General features: G+C 39.6%; 1 protein-coding gene across 2 annotated transcripts in view; it reads left to right on the forward strand.

The window, feature by feature from the left end:
• NFATC1 (nuclear factor of activated T cells 1) overlaps positions 1–13,794 on the forward strand; it is a 142,776-nt gene that overhangs the window by 51,460 nt on the left and 77,522 nt on the right. For both annotated transcript variants that reach the window (XM_077809089.1, XM_077809091.1), the window contains exons 4-6: positions 3,187–3,389; positions 6,754–6,926; positions 9,358–9,498. In XM_077809089.1, the coding sequence (XP_077665215.1) occupies positions 3,187–3,389; positions 6,754–6,926; positions 9,358–9,498 (517 nt within the window). The remainder of the gene's footprint in view (positions 1–3,186; positions 3,390–6,753; positions 6,927–9,357; positions 9,499–13,794) is intronic.

Here is a 13,794-nt window from a genome sequence, read left to right on the forward strand (position 1 = left end):
GTACTTTTTGTCTCTATGGGGAGAATCAAGTGTTTTTTGTGTGATACTATTTTATGCATTAAAATTGGACTGTGTATAATATTAAAGAAGACTTTAGTAACTATATGCAAGATTAACAGCAAGAGTCAGATTCCTAAAGTAGAAAAAAAACAAAACTATTCTTTTTAAACCTAAAAAGAGCGTGAGGATAATAACGTTTTCTGAAGACCCTGCTAGTTTGATGGGCAAGTTACTACAAGTGATAGAGAAACATGGTAAATGTAGAATCAAACCAACAAGAAGAGGCTTAGAATTGCTACAGTACAGGGATATATAACCTTCTTGCAGTTATGCTTAAGATGGTGGCATAAACCCCTGCTGGAAAAGTATATCCTTTGTTAAAACTTCCCTCTGGAAGTCTGAGAGATATAACTTCTTACACTCATTCAGGCAGCAAAGTAGAAAGCCCCTACTCATGTTAGTTTCTGATTCAAAAGAAAATAAGACTTTTCCCTGCTGCTTGTGGCTGTTGAAGTGGTTAACTGAACTAAGGGATACAGACCATGGCACCTGTTTGAAGTGAACACTCAGACTTAAGTCTCCTTTTATCTTATAATAGTACTAGCGTTGGCTTAGTGCCATGTACTGGGGGGTTCAGAAGAGTTAATGAAAATCATAATGCATTCAACCTTCCCCATAATAAGCCATGCTTGCTTGCATTCAACAAAATGGGTCGTAAGCCACCTGTTGCTCCATGTAAGGGCATAGGAGGGGCCAATCTAGCTAGTCTTTTAAAAAAGAAAGAGAGAGAGAAGATGCTTATTGAAAAATCAGACTAACTAATTTTACTTCATTTAGATTTATATTTGGTAATGTTAATATACTAAAAAAGAGTAGAATGCTTTTAAAACAGTTCCCGCTCAAACTGCAGTGAAAGCCCTTTATGTGGTGTCCTAGCAATGTAGATTTGATAAAATACTACAGCAGTGTAGCTGAATTGTTCTCTTTTTTTTTCTTTTCTCCCTCCATGTATATTCTTTAGATAGGAAAATAGAAAGTGCCAGACCAGATAAAACCATTTGGCCCAGTAAGTCTAGTCTGGCCACTACAGAAGGCAGGGTGGGATGTCTGAGACTTCAGAGGAAGGTGAACAAATGCACAGTGCACCTGATCAATGCTGAATATGAGAGCAAATTTCCTGACTAATGCTGTAATTATCTAAGAACCTGCAATATGAGATATGATTAACATTATTATAATATGCGTATGTACTGGGGGGAGAGGTTAGTGTTTGTATGTGTGCTCCACAGGATTTTGCAATTCCTCAGGAAGGACTTGATTGGGCCAAAATAGCTTGAGATCTTGTCTTCTAGCAGCATTTCAGTTCCTGTATGGTAGAAATACCAAAAGAAGACCAGACCTCATGTTCTTTTGACCCCTCACAATTGGCTTCCTGAGCTATTAACTAAAGAAAAAGTAAGCAAAACACCAGTATCTATTATACTAGACTTTGGGTTTAGCCACATATTACTGTTTTCAGCTGTATTTGGGTTTTGTTGCATCTGCACACGCAGCAACTAAAAATGTTATTCATAAAATGACTACTTATGGCACCTGGGCAACTCTATGTGAACTGTTATTAGCAGCCACTAAGCTTATACTATATTGAAAAGCTAGAAGATTATGTACCACCAATGTACGTATGGCAAAAAGCACACCCAGTGCTCTCCCAAGTCCCTGCTGTATCCTCCGGGACCTAAGGATGGATCTTAGCAGCCAAAGAATTCAAAACCAATTTTTGTTGTTAATATTTTTGTGTGTCTGATCTGATGATGATATTAGGAAATAGGCTAGTTGTGAAGCATCTTGTTTTAGAGACAAAGACATAAATGGGAGGAAACTATAGAGCCCTTTGTGTCTTTCCATTGCATACTCTGCAAGCAGCAATGTGCTCTGTTTGCCATGGCATTAGTGGTGAGAGCCATCAGCAGTTCTCCTGGCCCCATGTCTGCCAGCTGGTAGTCAGACACTACGACACTACGGCATATTTAACCAATTAGGAGAGTTCCTCCCACACTCCGCACACACCCATCTGCTGGCTGGATTTGTTTGGTTTGAGTGTGCTGTTTTGTTATTGCAGCCAAAACTATGATCTGAGACCCTCCTAATCTGAAGGTGACAGATCAACCAGGTGAGCCAAACCAGCAGGGGTTGAGCTAAGATTGTCTCAGCTTGTGGTCACTATTTGCTGGATGATATCTACGGTATGCTCACTTTTGATTAAATTTTAGTTGGGGCTTCATTTCAATCTAAAAATGTGTGTCAGTATCGTGAGAGGGGTTGCTGTTAGTGTTATTGAACTACTGGACTAAGTATCCGAACAGTAAGCCAGCATGATCATTTATGGTCAGCTACTCGTGTCCTACTCCATTAGGTCAATTTCAGATCTCTTCTACACCCATGCCATCAGTTCCGCAACACCACTGCCTGAGTCACTGTCGGTTGACACCAGTGTAAATGAGACCAGACTCTAATCCACTGGGCCTGATTCTGCTCTCACACCAGCATACATCAGCATACATAACTCTGATGTCAGTAGGGTTACTGTGGGGTAGTTGAGGCCCATTGACTTCAGTGAGATTTGTGTGCAATTCTCTAAGAATTTGACACTTAGGTGAACAAATAATGTAATGCATATACTATATCCCCAGTCTATTCCAGGCAGCATTTACCAGCATTTTCAATTAAGGAAAAAAAGAAGAAAAAAAAAAGAGAAGAAGAAGATACACTAACCACAACCTGCTAGTGATGGTGGGGGAGTTCAGGGATGCATTGTGATAGTCCCTTCCAGTTTCATGGCCATTAGTTCTGCTGCCCTTAGTGTTGCTGCAGGAACATTGACTCCATTGTTTTTCGTAGAACACTGCTATAGAGAAGTAATATGAAGTTTTTGAATGCATGCAGCAGGACTGTTTTAAAGGCTAACTCCAACTAAAGTGCCTCAGGTAATTGAGAATAATGAGACGTTTTCTGAGTGCACCTTTTTTATTGTACCAATATTATGTTACAGAAAAAAAGGGCGCTTAACACTTAGCACCTGTCACAAGTTTTCTCCTTGAATTAGACTCTCTTGCTTATAAAAATTTAATTGATTCCCAGCAGTTTATGTGGATGGTGCTTAGTAGGAGTTTTCTGTTCTCTTGCCAGCTACACGGTTACATAGAAAGTGAGCCGCTCACGCTACAGCTGTTCATTGGGACTGCAGACGACCGCCTGCTGAGACCTCATGCCTTCTACCAGGTTCATCGAATCACAGGGAAGACTGTTTCCACCACCAGCCATGAAACAATACTTTCCAACACCAAAGTCTTGGAAATTCCACTTCTACCAGAAAACAAGATGAGAGCAATGTAAGACCCATGCACTGTACCTGACTGCTTAGCAGTTTCCTCTCAGTCTACCCACTTGATTTTTTTGTTGTTGTTGAGTGTATGCTGCTGTTTGTTTTTTTTCCTGCTGAATTTTATAAATAATCCAGCTTCCTAGCAGGTTTCCAAAAATTTGTTGGGACAAATTGCCCCTAATCAGTTTAATGCCAGGAAAAACTTTGCAAATATTAATGACAACTGGTTAGTTTCATTCTAGAGTTTCAGTCAATGTCCTTATTTGCCATTTAAAATGAGTATCTCAGTTACAGAGCTGTAAATATCTTCTACCTCAGCTCCTGCATTTAGGTTCTACACATGACACCTATTTACTCCTTTATGCAGTACTACAAGGAACAGGGCCCGTTAAAAATTATCTTTGGGTTGGGGGAAATCTCATAACGAATATTTCCAAATAATTTAGCCTTTGTTAAGATAAATAGAACATCTTTTATGTATTATATTAAGAATCTTTATTCTTTTCCAGTGAAATTTGTTTAGGTCAAGACAAAACAAAATGTGACAGTAGACACAAAACAATTAGAACAAAAAGTAGCAAAGATACATTTATTTCTCAGTTTGAGCAAGGTATAATTATTCTTACAATCTCTAAGGGTGAAATTCACTCCCATGCAGAGGGGCCTATGCACCTGTTAATTCCCAGATTAGATCTTAAGTGAGATATGTGTAGGTCCTCTTCACACAGGTGATTTTCATACTAGGATAATACTGGTAGAGTGAAATTCATCCCAGTTCACAGGGCTTGTATGAGGGTCTCCAAATCCATTAAGCTCCAGCTTAAGGTCACAAGTGATACAGAGAAACTTGTATGGGTCCTCTGTACTGGGGTGAATTTCACCTAGATGCATATGTATATGGGGTGAAATCTGGCCCCACTGAAGTCACTGGCAAAACTCCCATTGACTTTAATAGGGCCATGATGTCACCCATAATGTTATATGTTTGTATATTTATTTAAATATATAATTTTTCAAAAACAAAAAATCAACATGCAAACAACAACAGCAGCAACAACATGTATCAGAGGTCTAAATTAACTCCATTAAATCTCAGAAGATGCAAATTAAGGCTAAAATTCCGTGTTTAATTCATTTGACAACAGCTACAGTGGCATTTGCAGTGGGGCTAATGGGGACCAGAATGACTGCTGAAGGCTCAAGATCTTGGGACCTCTAGACTTTCATTATGCTATATAGTAGAATAACCCTACAACACTTTTGGCCAAATTATCTGTAGGTGTTAATTGACACAGATCCATTCAACCTATTGGGGCTGCACCATTTTATACCAGCAGAATATTTCTTTGGCCCTCTATTTGATTTTTTGACAAGTAAGTAGTATATTAATTTTTTCTGTCACCATAATCATTATGTTAAAGGTGGCTGAAAAGATGTTGTGCCAGAGCTGATCAATTTTCATGTCAAATTTGCAAGGCTGAAAATAAACAAAGCCAGGCGAATAATTGATTTTTTGGTTTGGTGGCTGAATTGAAAAAACAAACAAAAAAAGGTTTTGTTTTAGTTTAAGGTTTAGGTTTTAGTTTTTTAATTAAATCTAGCTAAATTTAGAAATGAAACATTTCATTTCCACATCTTCTTAAACAAAACATTTTGGCTTTTTCAAAATCCCCCCCTCTCCCCCCCATTTTTTTGGCCAGATTTATTTGCTCAGTTCAACCCAAATTGGTGAATAGTTTTGATCGACCCCAAAGTGCAATTTTCAGCAGATAAACTATTCATCCAAAAAATGTCACCCAACTCCAGTAATAAAGTCCCATCAAGCATCACACACAATGTTTTGACTTCTATAGGACTTTATATCTCTATGGCTTAGGCCTCACACTCCCTTCATGAAACCTTAACAATGGGGTTAAAGATGAAATGCAAGTCTTTCTTACAATTATGTGCATTTAGGCCCCAGTGCAACAAAGCACTTAAGCACAGGAGAAATCCCATCTGCATTCACTAAAGTAGTCAAGCACATCCTTAACTTTAAGTGTATGAGTATTCCCATTGGCTTCAAATGGGACTGCTCAGATGCTTAAAGTTATGTGTGAGTTTCAGTGCGTCACTGTATCAGGGTCTTAAATTAGAACCTTAATTAATGGTGTGTTAAATTCCTTTGTTTTTAAATAGGAGCTAAAAAAGATAACATACGCAGCACTAGAAGTGCAGTATCTACTCCTTTGTATTGTATAGATCATTGTACTAAATTTTGACATTGACACGGATACTCCATAGCTCTTATGGCCTCTTCTGTCAATGCATATTGTTAATTCATTCATTGGCAACACTGCATCTCTGATCTTGTCAGCAAATGCCTATGTTATTGTTATATCCACACTCTTAAAAGGCATGAAGACCAAAACTGGGGGATTGCCTTCCACAATTCATGTTTGCAGTGTGTGTGTTTGATGAATAATCTTTCAGTTTGCTTCAGAGTAGAATTCTAGATGTCTGGGGGGTAGTGTGATCATATTTCCCAAAAGGGAAAATGAAACACAATGTGGGGCTGGCCTGAGCCCTGCTCCTCTCCCCCTCTGTGCGTGGGGCTGACCCATTCCCTGCCCACCCTTCCCCCCCCTCCCCGCACACGGGGCAGGCCTGAGCCCTGCTGCCTCCCTCATGCACAGGGCTCTCATCCAAGTCCAGCCTGCTCTCCAAAGGGGGCTGGCATTGCCCCTTACCTGAGCCCTGCCTGTTCCTCCACATGGCTGGCGTAACTGCTCGCCCAAACCCTGCCTCCTTGCCATGTGGTATCCACCCAAGCCTTGTTACTTACACACACTCACACCTCCACATGGCTGGCATCACCACTCACTCCCCACCCCACATGTTCCTCTGCGCCCTCGAGGAGTGTGTGCCCCACTTTTTTTGTGAAATTGGGCATTTGTCTTGTTTGCTCTTGCCAACTGATCATCAGTTGGCAAGAGCAAACAGGACAGATGCCCACTTTCGCCAAAAAAGTCAGGACAGCCAGGACAGGGCTTAAAAAAGGGACTGTCCCAGCCAAAACAGGATATATGATCACACTACTTGGGAGGGAGGGGAGAAGTGAAACTGTTTGAATGCATTTACATGTGCACTGGTTATTTTATACAAGTGCAAAATAAAATTAAACTATGCATATCCAGTGTAATAAAACACATGCTAGAAATCCATATCTAAAAGGAATTACCATGCATCCAGCGTAATAATGTCCAAAATCTTAGTGTTTCTGCAGTTGTAAATAAATAAAAGCATGGGAGGGAAGGTAGAAATATTTTTTTTGTGACTTTCTGGAACCTGCAGAGAGTTACTTGAAATGTCCTGTGTTATCTTTTGGACAGCATTGACTGCGCTGGAATATTAAAACTTAGAAATTCAGATATTGAACTACGGAAGGGAGAAACAGACATTGGAAGGAAGAATACACGAGTGCGGCTGGTCTTCCGAGTTCACATCCCACAATCCAACGGGAGAACTCTGTCTCTGCAAGTAGCGTCCAACCCTATCGAGTGTTGTAAGTAGCAATAGCCTTCTTGTTCTTGCCAGGTATTGTACAACCAATTGCCTGACATACAGCCTGTCCTTGTCAGTATGTTAAATGTTGTCTCATCGCATCTGTCCATTGTCTGAAACGTGCTTTACATCTCAAAAATGTATTTTACATTGCATGAAAAGTATTACCCGTTTCCTTGGCAAAACAATATCTGGTCCCTTGTGCATTCACTCCTACAGGAAGTTCCTTTGCAATACATGAAGAGCCACGTTAAGCTGGTGTTTGAACTTGAACTGACTTGGGCAAGTTCCTTTATGCTGAGAGGCCCTTTCACAGAGATAACTGCTATTAAGAGTTTTGGAGAACTCCAGTCCAGCCTCATTTCTCCCCCCACCAAAAAATCCCTTTGACAAGGAGCTAGTGAGATATTTAAAATTGCCGTATTAGTGTTAGTTTACTGCAGTTTCAGGAAATTCCAAGAAACTGACCTTCAGTATTGGGGTCTTTTTAATAGAACAAACATCACTTTATAAACCTCTCAGATTTGGACATAGACTTCTCTTCACCCGACCCCGAGACTCCCATTTCATTCTTGCTTCATGAGCCTAGTAAATACAGAAAAGGCCCTTTGCTTCATTTAACTTTACAGTTTTTGTCTAGCTGGGAAAAACCAAGTTTCAGTCTAACTCCTGTTGCTTTTAGTACTGGATGAAACACCACCAGCTTTTGGAGGTTCTTTTTGACTCAGATTAGCAGCCACAAAGTCAGATTCTAATTAACTGAACCCTTTTTTAGAGGATCCTTTACCTATCTCTCTTACTTCCCCTTGTTCCCCTGGAAGTAGCAACACAACTGAGAACAGTTTGACAGTCTGCCTTCCCAAATTGCCATAGGCATAGGATCTCATCCACAGCTCTCTTGAGGGGGAGGGAGGTTCTGAGCCTTCCATCATCCCCCACCCATAGCATCAAGTTTTTTTGGTGGGTTCAGAACCTGCTGCTGCTCTTTGTGCCATTCCCAGGAGAGGTGCTCCAGACTGCACAACATACCTGCGAAGCCCTGTGTAATGTAAAATTTGGGGTTTCTTGGAAGCACAGTGCTCTTTCGGGTCTGTCTAGAGAAGAGCAGACCCAGATTCCACCACCAGAATCTGATGTGTAACTATCAGGTCTTGAAACCAGAAACCCTTTTGCCTACAACTTAAAACCTTTCCTTCCCAAGCCAATCTCATTTAAAGAAACAAACTTTTTTTTCTAAGAAAAGTTAAGCCTGTGCTATGTGCTATATATGAAGAGTAGCAGAACCTCCCTAATACTAACAGCTAGAACGGCACAAGCTGGTATCCTAAATACTATATCTATATATAATATATATTTATTACATTTTTTCCCTCCTTCCCCATTTTAGGATAGTTAAAGGCTAAATTTTGCTAAGGGTCAAATTCTCGCCTGAAATGCACCTACAAGTATATCCTGATCCTACCTCCCAATTAAATCTATGAGAGTAGGATCAGACTGTAATACCTAATATGCCAAATTCAATTATCCAATAAAAATGAGGCTGGCTATATCTGCGTGCCATGTAAGTCAGGGGTTGCAGTGTTAAATACTATGGACTGAGCGGAAGTGCAGTGTATTATCTCCAAACAAAGCAAATATTCTTGCAATATGACAAGTGCAAAAAAAAAGTGTACCGTATGTTATTTCAAGTGCAAAAATCTGAAATAATCATGTGTTGAATACTCCATAATCCCTTGGTGCATGTGAGACCAGGAGGACCTAGTAATATGGATAAAGTACTCACATCATTCTCGGAAGCACAGGTGTGCAAGCTGAATACCTCAGTTGAGAATGATAAAATACGTGCCATGAGGCTATAGGTTACTGTTTGCATGGTCCATGTGCAATTTGGTACTTAGAGCTTAATGGAACCATGCTCTCCAGCAAGGGTCTGTAACTGCTGGGTTACTGAAGTCATGAGTACAGTGTGGCACTTTGCCGAATTGCAAACCCTGCATTGAGCAACATATGCCTATTTTGAACCCAGAGGCTCTTGCTGTCATATGTGCCATATAAATGTTTGGCATAGGTATGGTAGAATGTGGCTTTATGTTATAGGAAATTCCTTTTAAAATAAATAAAATAAACATACCGTTTTAAGTAACACAGAACAAATTGGCTTTTTTAACTGAACAGAATGTTCTTTGTATGGTTCTTTTGAATCCATAGTACCTTATTATAATAAAAGCATTGTTTACAATTAAAGCACTTAAAACCAACTGTACACTGAGTTTCCTATAGACCTCCTGAACTTTCTTGAGTTTCTGTATCAAACTCAGTTTGTCTAATAAAAGTAAAAGTTGGGTCACTTATTTAAGTAATATTTACTGATTTTGTGTGTGTGTGTGTCTGTGGTTGTTTTTTTCTTTTCTTTTCCTTTTAAAACTCTCCAGCTCAAAGATCTGCCCAGGAACTGCCTTTGGTGGAGAAGCAAAGTACTGACAGCTTTCCTGTGATTGGGGGGAAAAAAATTATACTCTCTGGCCATAACTTTCTACAAGACTCCAAAGTCATCTTTGTGGAGAAAGCGCCAGGTATTTTTCTTTAAAAATAGACAGTCTGCATCCTTTTCTTGTTTTGAAACCCAGTGGAAATTTGATTACTGAATGGTGGTAATGTAAACACTGTCGTCCCATTTTCTTCCACATGTTTTCCACGTCATAGGGGTGGAGCTGTGTAGGTGATCTCAGCACTGTGTCATGTTATGGTTGTATATAATGCAGTTATAGCTGTAGATATGTTTCATTGCAGGCATACAATTGTGACACTGAAAGTGAGAGTTTGAAGTTTATTTTTGTAGCAAACCACAACTGTACCTGGCAGGTTTTTTTAGTTATTCTAGTCAAAGGCATTCTAAGAATTTCATCACATTTTAGTGTGAAAACCTGCAAGATACTGCTGCTTCTTAAACATTTTTATAATTAGTGGGGAGATCACATTGACAGCACCTTGGTGCGGTAGGTTTGGTGGGGAAGGGGATGTGTTTTTTTTTTCCTTTTGTGGTGAATTTTTTTTTATTGATAATAGAGACCTTTAATCCTCCGTGTCGGGTTGTGTAGAAAATGTAAGCCTTGAAGGGCTTTGATCATTTATTAGGTGTTCGTTTAAGAGGATTAACATTGTCAAAAGCCTGTCCAATGGAGGCTCATTCATTTCAAAGGAACAATTTTATTTTGCCATTAAGAACCAAGGTTCTCTCCCACACACTTTTAGTCATCAAGTTTATCATTACTGCAACCGATATGCTAGCATCTGAGTGTCCCAACTCACCCACAAGTCAGTGGGCATTGAGGGCACTCAGTACCTTATGGGATTAGGCCCTATTTGAAGTTTCAGGTTAAAGCATCTGTAGGGATTGTGGTTCATGTAACAATAATGCGAAATACGGTATTTTATTTCTGATAAGATGATGGTTAGAGTGGAGCTGTGAGTAAAAGGCAGGCTCTGAAAGGAGATAATTAAGGAGGAGGAGTATTCTTGTTTTGGAAAGGGTTTCCCTGGTGCTGGCGCAAACCGTACATTCCACAGCTGCCTGCTGCAACCCCCTGAACTGTAAGCTGTCTTCTGAGCTCCTCAAGCACTTAGCATCTCACAGCCATTCAAGTGCAGGCTTTGACATTCTGTCTGTTTAACCCTCACCATTCATTAAGTTCCAGTAAGACTACACTTCCCTGCTGTGTGACTATTGTCAATGGTATGTCTGGGGGAGGCATGTGTTTGTGCTGAGTCAGGGAACCTCCTTAACAAATCTCATTAACAAATCAAAGTAGATGTGAATTTATTTCAGAGTGGTCCCTTCAGAACTTGACCCACTCAGAGAAACCCAAAGAGCCCGTCTGAAATTTCCCAATGGGGTTCTGATTTGGCATAATTTAGGTAATCAAAACTATACCTAGGAATATCTCCATTAACGTGAATGGCTCAGATTCTCTGTTGGCAAATTGGCTCCATTGACTTCAAAGGGCAACTTTTGACTTCAGTGGAACTACATTGATTTCACACCTGCTGAGGATCTGGCCAGATGTGCCTGAGCAGTAATGCAAATATCTGTCTATCTTTTAGAAAGTGAAAGAATTACAACTTAAAAACATAAGTTCCAGAATCTGAGTGAATTGGGAAGAAAAGATTATGTTTCGTTTCTGTTTAGTCCTCCATGTATGAAAATGGGTTAGGATGACATTTCAAAAATGAAAATCTAGATTGGACTCATTACAGGAAGGAAACTGCCTCACAGATTGCCCTCTTTGATGCATGTTTTTTTCTGCTTTACTTTCTCACTGCACTGGAAAAATTTTGAAAGGTCATCCTTAAAGGAAAGGAGTACTTGTGGCACCTTAGAGACTAACCAATTTATTTGAGCATGAGCTTTCGTGAGCTACAGCTCACTTCATCGGATGCATCCGATGAACACGGATGTTCACTCTGAAACCCATCCTTAAAGGGTACCTCTGAATATGAAGCTATCCAGTCATCTGCAGGTAACATCGCCTGGGTATATAAAGCTATCCCATTTTGCAATATGACATGCCAAAACCAAAATTTGCCTTCAGTTCCAGGGATCCAAATAAAGGCCCAATCCTGCAGTTCTTACTCAACAACAATCCTGTTGCAGTCAAGGGGAGCTTTGAAGGCTCCTGGAATTCAAAATCAGATCCAAAATAGAGTAGAACCTCAGAGTTACAAACACGTTTGGAATGGAGGTTGTTCGTAACTCTGAACAAAATGTTATGGTTGTTCTTTCAAAAGTTTACAACTGAACATTGACTTAGTACAGCTTTGAAACTTTACTGTGCAGAAGAAAAATGCTGCTTTTAACCATCTTAATTTAAATGTAACAAGCACATAAGCAGTTTCCTTACCTTCTCAAACCTTTTTTTTTAAATATCAGGGAGTAGCCGTTAGTCTGTTAGTCTGTATTCACAAAAACAACAAGTAAAGAAGTAGGGTTTTTACCCACAAAAGCTTATGCTCAAATAAATCTGTTAGTCTTTAAGGTGCCACCGGACTCCTTGTTGCTTTTTTTAAAACTTTCCCTTTATTTTTTTAGTAGTTTACATTTAACACAGTACCATACTGTATTTGTTTTTTTGTTTTTTGTCATTACTGCTGCCTGATTGCATACTTCTGGTTCCAAATGAGGTATGTGGCTGACTGGTCTGTTTGTAGCTCTGGTGTTTATAACTTTGAAGTAAATGTAATTTTTTAGGATTTTAAAAAAAATGAATAAGAAAATAAACAATGAACAGGTGAGCACAGTACAACGTATTTTATATAAATAATGTCTATGTGGATGTGTATGCTGAAGTGGAAGTAAATAATAGAGTTCTTCCACCTCACATAGAAAAACACACAGGAAGAGTCCTGGGGCACATGGGATTGTGGGCAGGGGGAGATCCATATGCTATGGGTTCCCTCTGCATGTGGATAACATCAGAAGAATCCTTCCCTGCCCCAAAATGTCTAATGAATCAGGAGCTACTTTGCTATCTATGGTGAGTATTCCATCTGTTTATACTAGAAAGTCTAGTCTGGTGTATAACTGAGGCTTAAATCATAGTCCAATTTAAGTAATCTGGGTAGGTTTATTGTACTCGTATGATGAAAATCTTGTTTGGTACATTCAAATCGTTCAGCCTCGCAAGGTGCTGAGCAGCACCTTGAACACCGATAAAAGTTAATGGGAGTCAGAGGCACTCAGCACTTCGTAGGACTGAACCCAAGTCTCTACAAGCCCTAATGCAGGCCTTCCTAGTGACACAACCTCATTGAGATCCAAGATCCCATAAGAGGTAGCAAGAAGAGCATCTGCCTTCCACTGTAAAATGATTAATCCCTTAGACAAAATCATGGCTACATTCAGAAAGTGAAGTCATTCACTTAGGTTGTCTACTTAACTTATTTCCTCGGCTCGGCTCCTCATTTGCTGCATCACCTAATGTAACATGACGTTTAAAACAACTGCACATGATACACCATTGTCTCAGTGACAGGCTTTTCCTAATTGTTCTTCAGCAAAATCACTACATTTTGTTTCAAATTGAAATCAAACAATAATTTCAATTACCGTTCATTCTCCCGATGGGATCGTCTAGCAACTATACTTTTAAATAAAAGCAGGGCAGGAAATGGAGCACCGGTGCAGTCAGACTCTCTCTCTCCCTTTCCCCTGCCCTCCCCCCCCCCCACTTAGAACGTTAAGTTACTAATCTTTATGAAGATTACTAGATATATTACTCACTTTTTTGATGTTGTTGTTTGTTTTTAAATCTAAATGTTGATCACATTTCTACTGGGTAGCAGTTAACTCTAGGATTTCAGCTATTACAAATGTAATAGACCTTGTGAAAAATTACAATCATAAAAAAAAAGAATGTAGCAGTTATATATAATTCTACATTACTGAATGGAACCCACGTAGTATAGTCCCTACTCCGGTAAAATCCCTAGACTAGGGTGTAGATGTAATGTGATTAAGATCGTGATATTCTGCATGTTTAATTGGTTAATGCAGGATGGGATTTCTGTCTGAATAATTTCTTTATGTCTGCTGAGCGCATTGTAGTCCACTGAATGTTTTCCCATGCATGAGTTCTGAGTTTTCTGTCTTTAAGGGCTAACCCTCAGCTGTCGTAATCTCCTGAGGAATGGCATTATCCTGGCCTCTTTGCGTGGGGAGTCTGTCTATCTTAACAATGACTCATACAAAAGGGAATCCCTGAAGAATGATCAAGTCGGTTCTTGAACTGGGGAGGCAGCAGAGTCGTGTTGTCAGTTAACCCCTGAATTACTATTTTTCAGCAAAGAAGTGTTTGAAACAGTGTGAAATACTA

This window comes from Eretmochelys imbricata, chromosome 2 (genome assembly GCF_965152235.1).
Source record: "Eretmochelys imbricata isolate rEreImb1 chromosome 2, rEreImb1.hap1, whole genome shotgun sequence".
NCBI classification, from domain to species: domain Eukaryota; kingdom Metazoa; phylum Chordata; order Testudines; family Cheloniidae; genus Eretmochelys; species Eretmochelys imbricata.